We start from the raw sequence: 20,400 nt of genomic DNA, 5'->3' as shown, positions 1-20,400 counted from the left end.
AAAAATATTATGTCATTTGGAAATTTTGATTGAATAGAAGAAATCTATTTCAAATTTTGCCTGTAGGTTTCTTAGAGATTGTTAGTCATTATTATTCTTAGAAAATAAAGAAGAAATAAGTGCAGTCTATTTAGACTAAAAAAATTATCAACAAGTTACAAGATGATTTATATGTTTCAATATCAAAATACATAAAAACTTATTATCTGTCAATTTATTGATTTGAAGTTTTCAATTATACATTGAAGGGTTTTTTATTGTTTACATTGACAATGTCCATTAAGGTTATAGTATTGTTTGATAATCTCATGGTCAAACTTAATGTTGTCTGGTCATAATTTTTTTAGATTTCACAGGAGGTGATGCAGGAATTCATTGTTAGCAAAGCGAAATGTTATTATTTTGGACTCTAAAATAGCTTTACACCACCCCAACAACCAGAACAACAATAAAAACATTATTTTACCAGTTGGGAATCATGATTTCCCTAATGATTTTTGTTGGGCCTGCGACTTCTGTCACAGAAAGTTTGACATAGGGATAGTGATCTGGCGGCAGTGGCATTTACTAACTAATTAAAAGCTGCACATTTTTGAGGGAAGAAGACCTGTTGATAGCCGTACAATTGTCAATAATTGCTTACATCCACTTTATTTGAACTTTGGTGGCTAGTTGTCTCATTGGCAATCATACCTCATCTCCATTTTTTTGTACTGGATGCTTTATACTTTATATATATGTTATGAAGTTTCTGTCTGTCATATGTCTATTGTCCTTGGCCTCATTTTCATGGTTCAGTGACTACTTGAAAAAAAGTTAAGATTTTTATACGACCGCAAAAAAAATTTTGTGGTCGTATATTGGCATGACGTTGGCGTCGTCGTCGTGGTCGTCGTCCGAAGACACATTAGTTTTCGCACTCTAACTTTAGTTTAAGTAAATGGATCTCAATGAAATTTTACCATAAGGTTCAATACCACAAAAGGAAGGTGGGGATTGATTTTGGGGGTTATGGTACCAACAGTTAAGGAATTAAGGGCCAAAAATAAGACAGAACTTGTGTGTAAGTGTATGGATCTCTCTGACATTGTACCACAAGGTTCCATATCACAAAGGTAATGCTGGGATTGATTTTGGGGGTAATTGCCTCCAAATTTTAGGAATTAGGGGCCAAAAAGGGCAAAAAACAAGCATTTTCTAGTTTCAGGACAATAACTTGTGTGTAAGTGTATGGATCTTTATGAAATTGTACTGCAAGGTTCCATATCACAAAGGGAAAGCTGGGTTTGAGTTTGGGGGTAATTGCCCTAAACGTTAAGGAATTTTTGGGCCAAAAAACAAGCATTTTTCTAGTTACCAGACAATAACTTGTGTTCTCTGAAATTGTACTGCAAGGTACCATACCACAAAGGGAAGGCTGGGATTGAGTTTGGGGGTGATGAATCATAAGGGGGTTCAAAAAATTTGGGGGGGGGGGGATTTTTTTTCCCTTTTTTTCTTTAAAATTTTCCATTTTAAATTGGTTATTTCTGATTTATATATAAAAGCAAATAATAATGATATGGTTTGAATAGGTAAATTAAAAATTTTTAAGTTCTTAGACCACTTTCATTCTGTGTCAGAAACCTATGCTGTGTCAAATATTTAATTACAATCCAAATTCAGTGCTGTATCAAGCTTGAATGTTGTGTCTATACTTGCCCCAACTGTTCAGGGTTTGACCTCTGCGGTCTTATCAAGCTGCGCCCCAGCGGAGCATTTTATTTGTAATGTTAATTTCTCTCTTATTATGAGTAATAGGATAACTATATCTGGTATGTGCATACCTAGCAAGGTCCTCATGTCTGTCAGACAGTTTTCACTTAACCTCGACCTCATTTCATTGATCAGTGAACAAGGTGAAGCTTTTGTGTTGAAGTCCATATCTCAGATACTATAAGCAATAGGTCTTCTATATTTGGTGTATGGAATGATTATAAATTGCACATGTCCAACTGGCAGGTGTCATTTGACCTTGACCTCATTTTCATGGTTCAGTGGTTAAAGTTAAGTTTTTGTGTTTTGGTCTGTTTTTCATATACTTTATGCAATAGGTCAACTATATTTGGTGTATGGAAATATTTTACGATGTACAAGTCAGTCTGGCAGGTTTTATTTGATCTTGACCTCATTTTCATTTGCTCAATGTTTATTTTTTTGTGTTTTGGTCTGTTTTCTCAAACCATTAGCAATAGGTCAACTATATTTGGTGTATGGATTGACTGTCTATCAGGCATCATATGACCTTGACCTGATTTTCATGGTTCATTGGTCAATGTTCAGTTTTCCTGTTTAGGTTTGTTTCTTAGAATACTATATGTAATAGGTCAACTATATTTGAATCGTAGAATGGTTGTAAGGCGTACATGTCTGTCTGGCAGGGTTCATCTGACCTTGACCTCATTTTCATGGTTCATTGGTCAATATAAAGTTTTCATGGTTTTTGTCTGTTTCATGTATACTATAAGCAACAGTCAAGTATATTCGGTGTAAGGAATGATTGTAAGGTGTACATGTATTTCTGGTTTGGTTTATCTGACCTTGACCACATTTTCTTGGATCATGTTAAGTTTATGTGATTTTTGTAGTAGAGCTTTATATTTAGTACTATTAACATAAAATCAATGGTCAGTAAAATAGGCGAGACATTTCAGCATGTCTTGTTGAAAAGTTGTTTTTATGGTACTTTTGACTTTCTTGTGAATATAACAGAAATAACACGCAAAACCGAGTTTAATCAAGTCAGACTAGTGGAAATAGAATATTTTTTATAATTGTCCATGAATATTTGATTGGCCTATCATCTAACCAAATCAATAGTTCTGTATCTTACTAAGATTGAAACTCTGTTCTTTAAACCTTGTAAGGAGTTCAAATAGAAATTCATTTTTTAATATTGAGTCAAAAGTAAATGTCCCATTTGCAGCCCTTATAGCCATGTATTTGTTTAGGTGCATGAATTAAGTTAGACAGAAAACAAATTGTTTTTTACAATCTATAAACTCCCCAAAACTGGCAAATCTATTCAAACTACTTATTTCAAATTTTGAAATATTTCAAAAATATTTACCTCAGTTAATAAAAAAACAGTGCAGTTTTTTGTATGCTATATATGGCATATTTTTCACGGTAAGTAAGTATTATACTTTTTGTGTAAATTATGACGAGCGTAGCCAGGCAAAACAATTTTGTTAAATTTAATGCAAAAAAAAAAATTTAGCCAAAAAGGTAGGGCGGTCTTTATAATGCCCTCTGTGCCCCCAACCTAAATCAACTACTGCTTAATGAGACACTACTTGTTGACAATGATAAGCCAGACATGACTATACATGTCAGCTTACCTGTAGTTTGAATTTGAATTACATGAAAGCCAATTTTGACACGAATCTCAAAGGACGAATCTCAAAGGACGTTTTGCATGTCACTGAAACAAATTAAAATGACAAAAGTAAACAATAGAACATGAACTAATAGACAAAATTATAGATAAGTTAAAATGTATTAACAAGTTTTAAAAGAAAATTTTGCATGTTGCACTGACAAAATGTACATGAGCAAAGAAAACAACAAAACATGAAATAATTGACAAAAACCCATAAACAAGATGTGCAAAAGTTTGTTTATTTAAATGACAACTAAATCCACAATGATGTGATGGTTCTATAAGGGATTCAGAAATCTTCCAGTGCAAAATAAATCCACTTTCATTGGTAAAACCATTCTCTGAACTTCCTTGTATATGAAGCCTCATTACCAGATTTATATCGGTCAGCTCATCAAGAATACAGATTGAACAGTGTGAAAAATTATTTTAGGATTGTATGGGCTCAGGCTACAAAACTAATTGACTGATTACAAGGACCAAGATGGGAATTACGCTTCATTAGGACAAGTTTTCATTAGATGAAGGGGAAGAAAATTGCTTTAAGAATATATTTGTTATGAAGAAAAGTGGGTGGGTTAACTTTTAGTTGGTCAAAGAGATAAATGAATCCGGTACACACCATCTTGTAAACAATAAGTACAATGTGAGCAACAACAGCCTCACAAAATAAATCAGAAAGAGTTCAAGCTCTCAGTATTAAAATATTACCTGGTACTCAGATTGTACTTGAAAGTTTATGATCACTAGGCCAGAAGTTCAGTTTAAAATTGTTTTTTTGAAGTTATAATTTCCAAGAATATTATTCATCTTATAAGGTACTTGAGTTTTCTAGGAATTTATCAAATCATATTTCATGGTATATCCCTACATTGGCAAACCTATCAATAATGCAAGATATTTTTTCTGGAATTTTGATTGATTTAGTTTTCACCGGTTGTCAGTATGTTATTTGAGAGAAACTGAGAAAACATGAAATTGTGGATAATTTGTAATATTAACGTAACACATAAATGACATTGGTCAATAAGCTAATTTCTGTTTTTCATAGATTTTTTCATCATTTCCCTTTCTTTTTTGACATATTCGTAATGGATTAGTTTGGCATCAGTTTTGATGTTCTCTTTGCCATAAAACACAGAAATCTGTCTGGTTCATCAAATCAATATACAAAAATATTTTGTTGATAAATGGCTCTCTGTTGTTGTGGGTCAAAACCTAAGTGTCGGCTTGTTTGGTTGGGATATTGACAGAAATATATTTCATAAAGTATATTTTATGCATGATTAATGGGGTTTTAGTGCTATTGTTTATGTTATATTTGTCCACAGTCTTGGCAGAAACTAAATTTTGTAGTTGGGAAAATAAAAAAAGAGGTCATAATAACCTCTTTGAGACTTTAGAAAATAAATATTTCATTGAATGTTCAAAAATGAAATTGAGGAATGACAATTTTCAAATAAGAAGGTGTTTACAAGCTAATTGCCCAGTTCATAAATGTGTGATGGACTTTTGAAAAATAAAAGTTAAGTAACTATTTTGTTTATATGAAATGTACACTCCAAAGTAAATATTTCATGTAAATGCATGGCTTTTACTAAAACAACGAAGAAAGCTACTAAGGAAGTTAGTATTTTGTCTTGACATTTAGATGTCTTTCGATTGTTTTTGTAGTTGGATGTCGCTGTCTCATTGATGTATACCCCACGTCTCCTTTTATTTATATGTAAACTTATAGCTCCTTATTTGTGTTGTTTATTGGGAGGGTCCCCATAAGTAACATAGTTTGTCTGTGGGTTCTGAGTGCATCATAATGATTGAAAAGACTTATTTGTGTTGTATATTGGGAGGGTCTCCATAAGTGACATAGTTTGTCTATGGGTTCTGAATGCATCATAATGATTGAAAGGACCAAACAATTGTGACACATGTATGTCATCCATTAAAATACATGAGGAGGGTCTGGATGGGGTTTACAGAATAGAGAAAAATGGGCCAAAAAAAAAGATAGAGACTAATGGGGTGCTAAAATATAAAGAATAGAGAGTAATAGACAAAGCAAATATTAAAGAATAGAGAAAAATGACATAACAAATTAAAGACTTCAGAAATGAAGACCTCCCACACAAGACCCTTGTATATAATAGTATGTACTTTTTCACTAACTGCTTATTTTACTGTTTTTTTTTGTGTGTATATAATGAAGTTTTACCTTCATAATGCTGCTCCATGTCATAATATTAGCCATTAAAATGCCTTATCCACTTCATGTCAGAAAAAGTTCCCCAAAAATGTACTTTCTCAAGATTGTTTCGTCACAAGACAAGGACATGGATATCAAATTTAAGTACATTATGTAATTACGACTCTTAGTTACTGAGTTAGACAGATTATCTTGGCAATAATCTCTAAGTAGGTACAAAAGAGATGGCACTATTCTTTACAAATTATTACAAGACAAACACACACACAGTCATAGATAACTGTCATGACTTGTGTAAATTCAGAAATTTTTGTGACTCATATTCTAAATTTTGATATCATTTCCCCAAAAAATAAATCACACATTTAGATTTAAGTCCAATGCTCTTCAATCACAATAATAAAATCATGATAATATTTCTAAATCTAATGTACTTTTTGATTGAGACAATATAGTGAACATTAGATGATTTTTGGATGGCATTCATTGTTTGGTTGCTGTCAGCATTACATTAACTTTTTATCTTTTTGGATTGCATTTTTTTTTTGGTTGCTGTTGCCATTACATTAACTTTTTAATCTTTTTGTCCACCAGGAAAGATTGGTTTACAGGAAGACACAGTAGAAAGTCTATTGTCCACAGCTTGCCTGCTTCAGCTGTCAGAGGTAGTTGAAGCCTGCTGTAGTTTTCTGATGAAACAGCTTCACCCATCAAACTGTATTGGTATCAGACAGTTTGCAGAAATTCAGGGATGTACAGACTTGTATAAAGTAGCAAACAATTATGTCATGGTAATTATTACAATTGTTTTTCCTCTTATACTCAACAAAATAATACTTTCTTAGAATGTTTCTTTATTTTTACATGTGGACTTACTTGAACTCAGTTCTTCAGTGGTCAAAATTCTAGAATGAAGTCACATTTTCTTGCTTTCTTCTGATTTCGCTATTACAATTATTAAGTGTGACCATGCCTGATGATGTCTCACAGAAGAAAATAAAATCTGTTTGATGATGAGTGAAAAAGAAAACTTCCCTACATACCAACTAAATTTATATGGAAACAGATTCCACCACTGTTTCCCACCAATAGATAATTGAGAATTGTGGCAATTGCCTTTGAGACAAAATATCATTGGAATCTATGAAAGGAATTACTTTATATTTAGTCTGCAGTTTGATTATGATAATGTTGAGTTGTAGCATGTAAGCAATTTTTACATACAACAGGGAGCCACTTCCTTTTTGTGGATAGTTTGAAATTTTAAAATATTCATTGTACAAGGAAAGTTTTCACTTTTCTTGGCTGCTTTGGAAGGGAATTTTTTATATTTTCTCTGCAGCTTGATAATGTTGAGTTATAGCCTGTAAGCAATGTTTACATCTGTCGTACAGCCACTTCCTGGTTGCTGATAGTTTAAAATTTTACAGCACTAATTGTTTAAGAAAAGTTTTTATCAAGAACTCTTATGATTTTAGGGAATGATCAGTTATCTTCAGTTGAGGGAGGGGGGCTTAGCAATAAAAGAAGAAGAAGATGTGGTTTGATTGCCAATGAGACAACTCTCCACCAGAGACCAAATGACATAGAAGTTAAAAACTATAGGTCACCATACGTCCTTCAACAATGAGCAAAAGACAACTTTAGGAGTAGGACTTGAAAAAAAGTCAATGCACTAACCAAAAAAATAGCTCCATAAATGTGTCTCTGGTTTGTTGTTAAAAAGTAAGTTATTTCAGGATATATTCATATAAATATCACATAAGTTATGATACATAAGTGAAGAATATAAAACTTAACATACATTGTATGAAAAAGAGGACCTCAAAAGAACAGCTAATATTAAGTTAAGCTGACTCATAAGTTAGACTTTATTCTGTTTGATATAGAAGAAGTTTGTGTCTGTAATTCAAAATACAGAAATTCATTGTCTTTATACTGTTTTCTTTGTGACATAATTCAAAATACAAAATGTCTTTGTCTTTGTTCTGTTTTCTTTGTGACACATACTACCCAGATGGAACTACTACTGAACAAAAGACTACTAGACTTCAGAATTATGTAATAGGTATTTAACCTAGCATTGCTGACGTAGAAAAAAGCAACATTTGAAGGCTTTAATTGTTGACAGCCTAATGAACTTCATTATCAGTAAAAGCCAATGTCAGAAAAATGACATGAAAATATTCTTTGTACGAAATGTTAGTAAGAAAATGAAGCCATAATCTCATATTCATATCTCGTATGTCATAATCATTTTATATGATGTGCATATTGCAAATTCTGCAATTTCATAACTCCACACTAAAGTGCCATTCTTTAGGATGTTTTGTGAATGGAGCTATTTCATTGAATTACAGCATCGTGTGGTCTCACTAATTTCAAATCTGTACATATATTAAAAGAACATTTACAACACTTATGCATGCATTATATTTTGACACTTCCCATATGCCAAAATCTGCAAGTTTGATGCACTTTTGTACTATTCATTTATTATTTTCTTTCACTATCAACTAATTAGAAAAGAACAGATATGGCAAAAAGGTATATGAGATCAAAATTTACTGAGGAAATAATTTCATTCATGTTTGTTAAACCAATATGGCCAGAAACAAGTCCAAAGTATTACAAGGTTGATCAATTTTAGGACCAAAAAAATTTTGGGCATGGACCATCTCATTTCTTGTGTTTCAATTTTTTTTTTTAAATTCTTTGTATCATTCTACTGGTTTTCTTGCTGCTATGCATATTTTTTTAAGTAACAATTTATATGTACACCATCCATACTTTTAAATCTCTTTATATTATCCTAAGAATGAAAAAAAAAAATGTAAATTTCCCTTTTAAAGTATTTCCATCGCTGCTAGGTTCATTTTAATGATTATGAAATTCAGACTTGTTGTTACTCATCAATAGTGCATAATATCGCAATAGGTTTTCAATTACATCCGCCCACTGTCTTTTTCTTCTGGTCTCCCTGTGCACCAGTGGTAACATTAACTGTCATTTGTTACAAAAAGTTAAGTAATAAATTTTACCACAATAAAATAGAAAGATTTTCTATATATATCATTAAAACATCCCCATGTAATACAACTACATCAATGATTATTGTTGCTGGTTAGATTGGTCTCATGTTGCTTTATTAGTGATTACATAACAACTTATAAATAAATCTTCATTGATTTTGTTCTTAAGTGACAGTTTAGAAATTTAATCTAGATTAATAGAGAATACTTAAAATATATTGAATTATATACTGCAGAGCAACTTCGACTTTCATTGTTAGTCTTTTTAAACTAAAAATTTTAACAATATGATAACCAGGGCCTTATACCATATCAAGAAGGGATTTTTTGTAATTTTGAGAATTAATGGTTGTTGTGCTGTAAATAAAACCTTCTCAATTAAATTTGTTTTTTTTTAATTTGGAATGAATTGGTAATTATATGAAATTGAAAATGGTTTTTAATTTTCCATAGACAATATATATTTTACCAAAATGTTAGGAAGTTGAACTAAGTTTTTACATTTTCCAAGTGCCAAACCATATAATTCAATTCCAATCACTCTTAAACCTAGTCTGCCTCATGGTATACTACTATAGGTGTGGCATAAATAAATCAATTTGTAAACAAGATAGAACATTTTTTTTAAAAACAAGAGAATTCTGTCAGTCAAAACTAGATAGGAATGTATGATAGGAGAAGACATTTGTAAGAGGTATTATGATACTTAGAACATATAAGTCATCTTGCTCCATATACTTACCATGGTACATGTAGCAACAGATTCTGTGAGTGTGTAAGACCAGGCATTTTTTTAACACTTAAAATATTGAGTGATTTCCTACCTTTTTTTCAATGTTAATAGATTTCTATATAGCTGCCTGGACTTTGATGATACCTTCAAGTGAGCATGCTATTATGTGTTATATCTTTTTCACATCCATCACTTATCAACTACTGAATTCCCCCGAATACAGATAACAAAGGTATCATTATTGAGCAAAAGCTCAATGATCAACAAATTTGTCTTTCTCAAAGTAAATTTGTTTATTTCCAGGAAAACTTTGTACAAGTTATACAGAATCAGGAATACTTGTTGTTACCCTCTGATGAAGTTTGTCGTCTTCTTGCCAGCGACGACTTGAATGTCCCGGATGAAGAGACAATATTCCATGCTTTGATGATGTGGACCAAACACGATAATACTAACAGGAAAAGATACCTAGCCAAACTACTGTCACATATAAAACTACCTCTTATGTCTCCACAGGTATGTTTAAATCATAAAAAGTTATTTATTGCGGTCAATTATAAAGGCATACTTCTTTTTACAAGTTTACACACTATTTCACTATAGAAGGGAGATGACTCTGTAAATCATACAAGTGAATAAAAACCATTCTATAAATTGTGATGATGATAAGATTTCAACAATGAAGATGCTTATTGATTGGTCTAAAGCTGCTTTCTGGTATGATTTTTTTACTTCCACAACAATTTGAGGCTGCAACAATTTGCCTCAAATTGTAATGTAGGCAATTAATCGAAAATGAAAACAATTGTCAAACTGTTGTGTAATTTTAAAATGAAAAATATAAAAAAAAAAGTACAGACATTTAGACAGTTGCTGTCAGTTTTATTATACTATCAATCTTTTTGCAAGTTAGATCATTGCTACAAATGGTTATGAATGAAAGCAGGTGTGAAGTAAATGTCAGTGAGGCAGCAACCCAATGACATAAAACACCAAAAAAAGAGCACATTAAAGCAAAGAACTACCGATAGTTTAAAACATAAGTTTATTTTATAATACAGTTCATTGCTGATCATGTGGAAAGTAACTCAGTTCTCCATGAGGATAAAGAATGTCAAGCTTTGATCATGGAAGCATTAAAATACCATCTTTTACCTGAACGTCGCTCATCATTCCAAAGTCCTAGAACTAAACCTAGAAAATCTACTGTTGGCATTATGTATGCTGTGGGCGGTATAGATTGTACAAAAGGTTGGTGCAGCATTAAAATTTGATTTTTGGGTTAAAGATTGCATTCAATTTTCGAGACCTTATCACTACTTTTGAGAGCAAAAAAAGATATAGTAAATTGGTCAGAACATTCTATTCATTCTATCCATGAACTTTTAAAGAAATTTATCAATGAAAATATAAACTCAAGTTACAAACTGATGTGTATGTGTATTACCATTCTTGGCAATAGAATTACATAAGTTGCACATGGTGCATGAAACAATCTGCTCTAGAAATATCAATGATGTTGCTGTTAAAGTAATATTTAGAATTGGAGTTATCTTCCTTTAATATTTCAAATTTTATTAACCTGAAGAAAAATCGGTTATTGATTTGGGTTTGTACGGCGGGCGTGCTGGCAGGTGGACAGGCTTGCGGGCGGCTGCCAAACAGTGTCCGTTCATTAACATGAAAAACCCTTTAACAAAATCTTTTCAAATTTAGATATGTTGTTTCCTGTGACTAAATGAAGGTCAAGTTCAATTTTCACGATTTTAGCTGTTCTTGTTGTTAAGTTTTAGACCTTTTCAGTAGCAAAAGTGCTTATCATTATATATATATATGATTTATTCAGTTTGAGTTATTTCCCTTTGAACAGAAAATTTATAAGTATATGGATAAAATTAAACTGTGTTTCATTTCAACATAAATTGAATATATATATAGGGTTCTTTCAAATGCTGAATCTAAACCTGTATTTAAATATTGGATTTTTGGGCCCAGTTTTCAAGTTGGTCCAAATCAGGGTTAAAAATTAAACTTTGTTTGATTTCAACAAAAATTGAATTTATGGGGTTCTTTGAAATGCTGAATCTAACCATGTATTTAGAGATTTTGGGCTCCTTTATCAAATTGACATTGAGGTCTGAAGGGTCCTAAATTAATATTTTGTTTGATTTCATCAAAAATTGAATTTTTGGAGTTCTTTGATATGCTGATTCTAACAATGTACTTAGATTTTGGATATTGGACCATGAAGGTAAATGTCCAATTTCAAATTTTTCAGTTCTTTGACCACATTCACTTTGTGTCACAAACCTATGCTGTGTCAAAAATTCAATCACAATCCAAATTCAGAGCTGTTTTAAGCTTAAATCTATTGTCCATACTTGATCAACTGTTCAGTGTTCGACCTCTGCAGGAAATCCAGTTTGCTGTCACTCTGACAGCCTCTTGTTTGAACCAACTTTCATGCTGATTTTCAATTACTTTTCTGGATGACAACTACCAAAACTTTTCCTAATGCATACATATATATGGGATTGATTACGATTTACTTTTCAATTTTTTTTGTACTTTGAATATTATTCTTTACAGTGCCATCTTTTCATTACTTAGATATAAGAAGATGTGGTATGAGTGCCAATGAGACAACTCTCCATCCAAACCATTCAAACGGGAAAAGCAACGGTCTAATCTATATAAAAAACGAGAAACACTTATGAACCACTTCAACAAACGACAACTACTGAACATCAAATTCCTGACTTAGGACAGGTGCAAACAATTGCAGCGGGGTTTAAATGTTTTAATGGTACCAAACCTTCACCCTTATCTGAAACATTAATGTAACATCACAACAGAGAAAGACACACTATAAAATATCAATTGAAATGGCTTAGTTTGATTTAGAAGTAAACAGTATCACATAAGATATAGACAGTGTTTTGATTGTTTTTCCATTATTTTCAGGCGCAACTACCATTGAAAAATATGATCTCAGAACCAATGCATGGACTCAGGTAGCCAACATGAATGGCAGACGACTACAGTTTGGTGTGGCTGTAATAGATGATAAATTGTACATAGTTGGAGGAAGAGATGGTCTCAAAACACTTAATACAGTCGAATGTTATAATCCTAAAAATAAATCCTGGTCACTGATGCCACCAATGTCTACTCACAGACATGGATTAGGTATGGACAAAAATGAAATAAGTTTTACAAATTAATTTAGAAAGAACAATTCTTTGATTTTAAATCAAGGAAGACTACTGTGGATTCATTTATTTTAGTGGGTTCCAAATTTTGTGGATTGAGAAAAATTGTATTTTCATTGATATTTGATTTCATGGTTTTATCAAAGCCTGCATACAAGCCTATAAAAATTTCATGCTTCATTGAAGATTTTATTTCTTGGTTCACGTATACCCAGGAAATCCATCAAAATTGCTATCTCACAAGTAATATTGAATCCACAGTATTTGTAATTGACAGGAGGACATTTTGTCTCATTCCTTCTCTTCCAAATTAAAACAAGTCCTTTTCCTCCCTTCTTAATTCTCACTAATGGTCCTATTTCTGTTAATTTAGGCTTCCACTTTCCTGATTCTTCACTCTGGGTTCTCCCTCCCCTGTCCCCTCCCATCTTCATCAATATTGTTATTTGCATATGCAGAATTTCTTAATTAAAAAACCCAAACATTGGAAAAAAAGAACTTTTTATGCCCCCACCGTAGCGGAGGGGGCATTAAGTTTTACCCTTGTCCGTCTGTACGTACGTCCCAAAAAATTTTTTCGTTCTCTAACTTTAGTTTGCCTCAACCAAATGTGAACTTATACACAATGCTTATTACCACAAAAAACAGATCAAGTTTGAATTTTGGTGGCGTCACTTTTACCGTTCTAGAGTTACATGTATATATGCCCCTTTACAAATGGAAAAATTGCTGAATTTTTCATTTCCGTCCTCTAACTTTAGTTTGCCTCAACCATATGTTATGAAACTTATGCAGAATGCTTATTACCACAAAACTCAGATCAAGTACAAATTTGGGTAGCGTCACTTTTACAGTTCTTGAGTTATATCCCTTTATAACGTTTTATGCAAGCGGGGGCATCATCTGTGTCCCATGGACACATTCCCCATTTATTTTACATGATTTGACCTTAAGTAGGTTACTGTGAGGTCATTTTTGTTTTCCACTGAAATAAACTTTTTGTTTCCCACTGAAAGAAAATTTTTGTTTCCCATTGAAATAAAATATTGGTTCCCACTGAAATAAAAGACAGTTGAATATTTTCATTTCTTTGATTTGGGATTGTTTTTGTCATCACAAAATAATCAAATGTATTGGTGCAGAATATGTAAGAAATTTAATACCCTATACCAATTCAAATGATGTATTTACAGGTGTAGGTGTACTAGAGGGACCAATGTATGCTGTAGGAGGCCATGATGGATGGTCCTACCTGAACACTGTAGAGAGATGGGATCCCCAGGCCAGACAATGGAGTTATGTAGCACCTATGTCTACATCCAGAAGTACTGTAGGGGTAGCTGTACTGTTCGGAAAGTAAGAAACAAATGGATAACAATAAACTCAGAATTATTTGCATCCAATTGTTGAGCAATGAACACAGATTAAATATTGCTATTTCAGACTAAATTTCATACTTATCATTCTATCAAAATTCAAAATGCGAGTTTGTTTTTTTTTTTTTTTTTGGCAAAATGTGTCCTGTTGCAATTTTCCCAATAATTAAACCATCAGAAAAATTTCTGAATTTACAATAATGTTCAAAATATGGCATGCTGTGAAACATAAGTCAGTTTTCAACTCAGAAGAATTAATTTACACAAGGGAGATAATTATTATATTTAATAAGAGATCTTTTAGTGGTCTCCCTTATGTTACTTGCCTTAGTGAAAAGATTTTCAAATGATTCCCATATGTTTCGTTGATTTCTTTATAAAAAACATGAAATTTTGAAATAATGTTCAATAGGATGTATGTAGGTTCTATGATATGAAATGTTTTTTTGAAAGAAGGCCAGAAAATTTATTAAGTATTTCATTATAGAAACAGCAAATATTAATTCAAAGAGAGATAAAAAAGTAAAAAAAAAAATCCTTACATAAAATAGTGTTATTTTAATATTTTATATTTCACGTATGATATTAAATAATTTTGTTTCTTTTTCAGATTATATGCAGTAGGTGGAAGAGATGGCAGCTCTTGCCTAAAGACAGTTGAATGTTTTGACCCTCACACTAACAAATGGTTACCATGTACATCTATGTCTAAGAGACGAGGTGGTGTTGGTGTAGCCACATGTGGTGGCTATCTGTATGCTGTAGGAGGACATGAAGCTCCTGCCACCAACCCTACATGTAGTAGATTTGAATGTGCAGAAAGGTAATAGACTATACTACTTCATCATTATAAATAACTGCGTCTTTTTAAGATGACGATATTACAGCAAAAATAGATGTTGACCAATAAAACAGATTTTAAATTCAGAAACTTCCATAGTGTGGTAGGTGTATTTTTCTTTAAACATAATATATGTTATTGTCATCAAATCAAACTTCGAAAAACAGTACAGCCACATTCACAAGAATTATTCAAATTCATTTAGTGCAGACATTCATACTGTTGACAAAAAAAACTAAAGAAACATGTCAACACAGCATATTGCTTCTCTATTACCTCAGAAAATTAACCATTTTAGTATCTCAATCATTACTTGGAAACTATATATATATATACATAGTGATTGTATGCTTCTAAAAATAGAACATCATCCTGTAATTATACTGAAGAGATAAGTAGATGATTATTCCTGTACACTTAAAAATACTTTGTGTATTGTAATTAGATATCCTTGTTTAAAAACTACGAGAAGGTATCACATCCCGAAATGAAAGCTGATTTTAATCAGCTATAGTTAGAGGAGGGGATAAGGTGTCTGCGCAATGCTAGGCAGTGTTGTCGTAGATGTGAAAAGTGAAAAATACAGGTTCCAGCCCCGCTCGGGGAAGAAGTAAAGAATCAGATCTACTCTAACATTGTTAGGTTGATTTCTAGGCACTTTATATATATATACTTATATATAGTAAATATTTTGAATGTTGAAAATTGTTTATCTTTAAACAGATATGATCCCACTTGTGACCAGTGGACAATGATATCCCCTATAAGTTCTCCGAGAGATGCAGTAGGACTATGTGTGTTAGGAGATAAGATATTTGCTGTGGGAGGTTATGATGGACAACAATACCTACAGGATGTTGAATGTTATGACCCTGTCAATAATGAATGGGATAAGGTTAGATAATAACTATTCTTTAAATAAATGTGTAAAGCAATTTGTTTAGAAAATCATAATATAAAAATAAGTAGATGTGGTATGATTGCCAATGAGACAACTATCCACCAGAGTCCTATTGACGTAGAAATTATAAACTTTTTTTTATATATAACTACAACAATGTTATACAAAAAAGTAGCTTGTACTTATAAAGACAGGCAAAAGTATAATTATTTTCATCAGGCTAACCCTTTTTAGAATCCTAAAGATATAACAAAAACAAAAACCCTGATGAGTCTCAAATTAAAATTGTGAATAGAGAAATAGCATTCAGTAGATGTGTAAAGGGCCTGGTAAAGGTCAGTGAATAGCAAAAGTTGACATCATACTGGTTCAGGCTAATTCATTGCTTATTGGTTTACGCTTTTAATCAGAGAACCATTTGGAAAAAAAGATGTCAATAAAATGTTTTACTATAAAACACACAAATTGATCAAAAGCATAAAACATCAAGATAAAATTCACAGCAGTTAAATTTAATATGCCTTTTTTTACTATTTTCCAGATGGCACCACTTTGTACAGGACGAGCAGGTGCTTGTGTTGTACATGTGCCGCACAGATGACTAGAGCGGAAATGGTCACTATCTTCGCTAAAGAAGTGGCCATCGGGATTCTTCAAAGGACGAAAACACAAATCTCATAACAGATTAAAAGATACAGATGCTATATGAAGTAGTTTGTCTCTGTATTAAAATGTCACCATGGTCAGACTAAAGGTTACATATCCAAACAGACTAAGAAAACATTGTTTTAAAAACATGGATAAAGACAGATCTGGCAAATTTACCTCCTATTGTTAACAAATTATTTTGCTGGACACTACTTGTATATAGAAGGGCATTCTATTTTTAGTCATTATCAATTACCAACACATATCCTCTTATACTTACTAATTTTTAGTATGATATGATTGTTAAGTAACAAGTAGTTCATTTACGGACTAATTTACTTTCGATATTATTCAAAGTAAGGAAAACTAATCTTGATGTGCATTTCCTAATGACTTAGAACTTATAAACTTTTTTTTTTGATATTACAGAACTACAACATTTCATTGGAATGCTCAGAGCTAAAAGTGAAAGTGTGTACATACAATGAAGCATTATGTCCTTCAGATTGTGTTATTATTAGATAAACTTTAAACCTATATTTTGTTTTTTTGTGATAAAAAGGTAGAAGCCTGAACATTTTTACCAAGTGCTATTATTGATTGCTATGTCAAACAATTGACAACTATTTAATTTTGTGCAAAACTTCTTTTGTTTCTGAGAGGATGGTCAAACAGTCCATTTTAATCCTGTTTAAATCAGTAGCCATTTTTACAACAAAAAATCATGAATGATTCAGTATAACTTATGGCTATTCCAGAAAAAACATACATGGTACTCAGGGAAGGCACTTTCATAATGGGGCAACCACCTATAGAGGCAAATTTAGAATTTCAATTTCATTTCCACTGTACTTGTCACCCACCCATAGTAGAGATTTCAAAGTGCCTTCCCTGGGTCCTATGTATGTTTTTATGGAACAGCCCTTTCAATGTTAGTAGTAAAATGTGTCATGTAAAGAATTACAAACATTGTCTACCTTTAAAGGTCATGCTCCTTACAGTATTATATCAATAATGACATAGTTATTTTCGAATTATAGTATCAATGCAAATGTTATTGTGCAATCTTTTTTTATTATATAAGTGCTATATTTTGTTTAGTGTGTGTGATAGAACGTAGTTGTTTTAAAGGTAAAACATGAAATATAATCAAATAAGTTTTGGTGTTTTCTCAGTGCCTTTTGAAATGATGGTGCCTTTCATAGTAATTTAAACATTAGACAAGAGTTTAACCAACTCACAATATTGTCGGGACCAAATTTTGATTTATTGTTATAAAAGTTTTTTCATGGTAGAAACTTGACTTTTTTTGTTTTGTTGTTGATATTCGTGTTTTCATTATGTGTAATTTTGGATTAATAATAAGTTTCATCATTTTAGTTCAGTTGTGGTTGTACATATCTTTAAATTTGCATATTCCATGTGTAGTGAATTCAATAAGACATTAAAAGTTCCTCCAGCAGATATTTACTTGTAAAGTTGTAGATACAGAAGTTGAAGCTTACATTATGATGCTATCTGTAATGAGGTTGATCACAATTTAGTTGAAATTTATAAAGGTTACCACTTCAAAATCAGAGTCCTTGCTACCAAAATAATTTTTCATCAATATCGTTAATATCATTATTTGAAGAAAAAAAATACTTCTGTTTAAAAAATATTTAAAGCAATTAATGAATATGTTTATATTGGTGCTATTTGTTTTTGATCTTCCATTTCCTATCAGACTTGCTCAAGTTCTGCTTATCATATCATTTTACATCGAATATTAAACATTATTAATAGCATATCCAGTTACCAAAACTGTGTGTATGTAAATAAGTTAGAATCAGATTTCTTTATATAAGTAGTTTAATGTTGTGGATAAAAATTATTGTCATAAATTGAAAATAGTAGTTTTAAATATAATTTTTTCATATTTTTGGTAGGACATTTTTATTTAGAAAAAACCACAGGACTAGGGATCCTAATTTTTATTTCGAAAAAAACACAGGACTAGGAATCCTAATTATCTATTTAGAAAAAAACACAGGACTAGGAATCCTAATTTTTATTTAGAAAAAAACACAGGACTAGGAATCCTAATTTTTATTTAGAAAAAACCACAGGTCTAGGAATCCTAATATTTATTTAGAAAAAACCACAGGTCTAGGAATCCTAATTTTTATTTAGGATAAACCACAGGACTAGGGATCCTATTTTAGCCTAATTATTTGTCCACAAAAAAATATAATTTTGCATTTTCAGCTGATTTGTTATATGAAATAAAACTTTTTAGTAAAAAAAAATTATATCAGCAGTGATTTTAGAGAAATTGTCGAAAATCATAAAAAAATGGTAATATTTTGGTCAATACTACCAAAATTTAAGTGTTGTCCCATTCTTGTTCCACAAAAATGATTTTTCCAATAATGCAATTGGTCAATATAAAGATGTGACAATAGTATTGTGATGTGGAAAGTTTGGGATGACCAATGCAAACTGAATAAATCTGTATTTTTATCAAATTTTAACCATTTTCAAACAATTGTAAATTTGCGTCAGTAAATTCACAAAGTGAAACAACTATTCAATCAAACTTATACATAAATCTATGAACTTTGGACATTTATCAAATTCATAAAAGCATTGACTTGAAAAAATTTGAAAAATGAAAACTCTCAAAAATGTTAGGCCAAATAAAGGCATTTAATCCTTGGCATTTCAATCAACATTGATTTATATTGATATGATTTTAATTTTATTTGGAATGAATAGAATGTAATACATTTGTAGTTAGAGTGTGACAGCTAATCCAAAATATCACTTCCATTGTCAAATCGTCTTCCTCTACAATTATTAGTATGTAAATAAGGAATAAATTATTTTTATATCATAATCAATAAATATCATATTTAAGATAAGTATCTTCAAATGCATGGTTAGGATAGATTTCATATGATAGTTAGGATAAATGTTTGTTTATATAAAAGTGATATAAAAGTGCTAAAAGTGCTACATGTCAGATTGTCTCATGTGTTCAACTCAGTCTCTCTCTTTCTGCTCAGATATAACAAGGGGAAATAACCACATTATATCTTAATTCTAGGTTAACATTTTTACAAAGTACCTGTTTTCCAATTGTGTTTTTGCTGTACATTCTTTTGTCAAAATTTTTATAAATTCAAAAATAGAAAAAGATTGTAATAAATGTTTTATTTAAGTGTTTAGAAAAATGTTGATTTGTTGATGGGACATTTACTAAAATATAATGGTTGAAATTCTTTTAACAACAAGTCTTGAAAAAACACTAAAAAGTAAATAAGCTTATATTTACAGTGATGCACATTTTATGCTGTCCAATTTTGGTCATATAATTTTTTCCCTGATATAATAATCTTTTCATTTGTAAAGATTGACAAGACGCCAAGAGATAATTTGTGGTTATTTCAATAATCTAATATTACAGTTTCTTTCGTGACTGTTTTTGAATTAGGATTTTTTTCAACATAGTTATCTTTGTGAAATAAAGCATATATCAGTCACAAAAATAGAAGAAACATGTAAATTGAAGCCACACAATAACTGCATAGAGATTTTTTCCAATTCATATAATTCTTTAAGTTAAATTTTCTTGCATTTTATACAGTAAAATTAATAAGGTAGACCTAATAAGTTCCTTTTTAATTTCATAGCAAATAGAATCTGCTCCTTTATCAACAGCTAAAAATTTTTCAATTTGATTTACTGTGGATTCTTGTTGAATTAGTTGATATAGATAAACCAAGAATTTGAATGTTCAACAATGTATAAATTTTCTGTTTATTTGTATGCAGACCTGGGCATACCCTGGAATCAAATATCCGCGAAAATAAAAATTTTCCTCAATCCAGGAAAATAAATGAGTCCACAAAAGCTGCTTGCATCAAGTAGCGGGACACCTTGTATGTTACCAAATTATTGTTTAAATCAATCCCTCCATAAATGTATGTACATATTATCTCATTCCTGTTTTGTACTTTATAATAAAAAGTCAAATAAAATTTTTAAACTA

The 20,400-nt window shown here is 31.2% G+C and overlaps 1 protein-coding gene across 11 annotated transcripts in view; it reads left to right on the top strand.

Annotated features, from left to right (window-relative positions):
- LOC127715639 (kelch-like protein 5) overlaps positions 1-20,400 on the top strand; it is a 90,996-nt gene extending 70,596 nt beyond the window's left edge. For 8 of the 11 annotated variants that reach the window (XM_052221755.1, XM_052221754.1, XM_052221750.1 and 5 more), the window contains 8 exons: positions 6,219-6,415; positions 9,693-9,905; positions 10,451-10,640; positions 12,354-12,578; positions 13,795-13,957; positions 14,588-14,800; positions 15,542-15,713; positions 16,261-20,400. In XM_052221755.1, coding sequence (XP_052077715.1) covers positions 6,219-6,415; positions 9,693-9,905; positions 10,451-10,640; positions 12,354-12,578; positions 13,795-13,957; positions 14,588-14,800; positions 15,542-15,713; positions 16,261-16,320 — 1,433 coding nt within the window. In that variant the 3' untranslated portion in view covers positions 16,321-20,400. The remainder of the gene's footprint in view (positions 1-6,218; positions 6,416-9,692; positions 9,906-10,450; positions 10,641-12,353; positions 12,579-13,794; positions 13,958-14,587; positions 14,801-15,541; positions 15,714-16,260) is intronic. The other 3 variants (XR_007988513.1, XR_007988512.1, XR_007988511.1) reach the window with 3 other exon arrangements.

The sequence above is a fragment of the Mytilus californianus genome, unplaced genomic scaffold (genome assembly GCF_021869535.1).
Source record: "Mytilus californianus isolate M0D057914Y unplaced genomic scaffold, xbMytCali1.0.p SCAF_9, whole genome shotgun sequence".
Taxonomy (NCBI): Eukaryota; Metazoa; Mollusca; class Bivalvia; order Mytilida; family Mytilidae; genus Mytilus; species Mytilus californianus.
The sequence above is the reverse complement of the archived record's forward strand: the minus strand, read 5'-3'. Positions and strand labels throughout refer to the sequence as shown.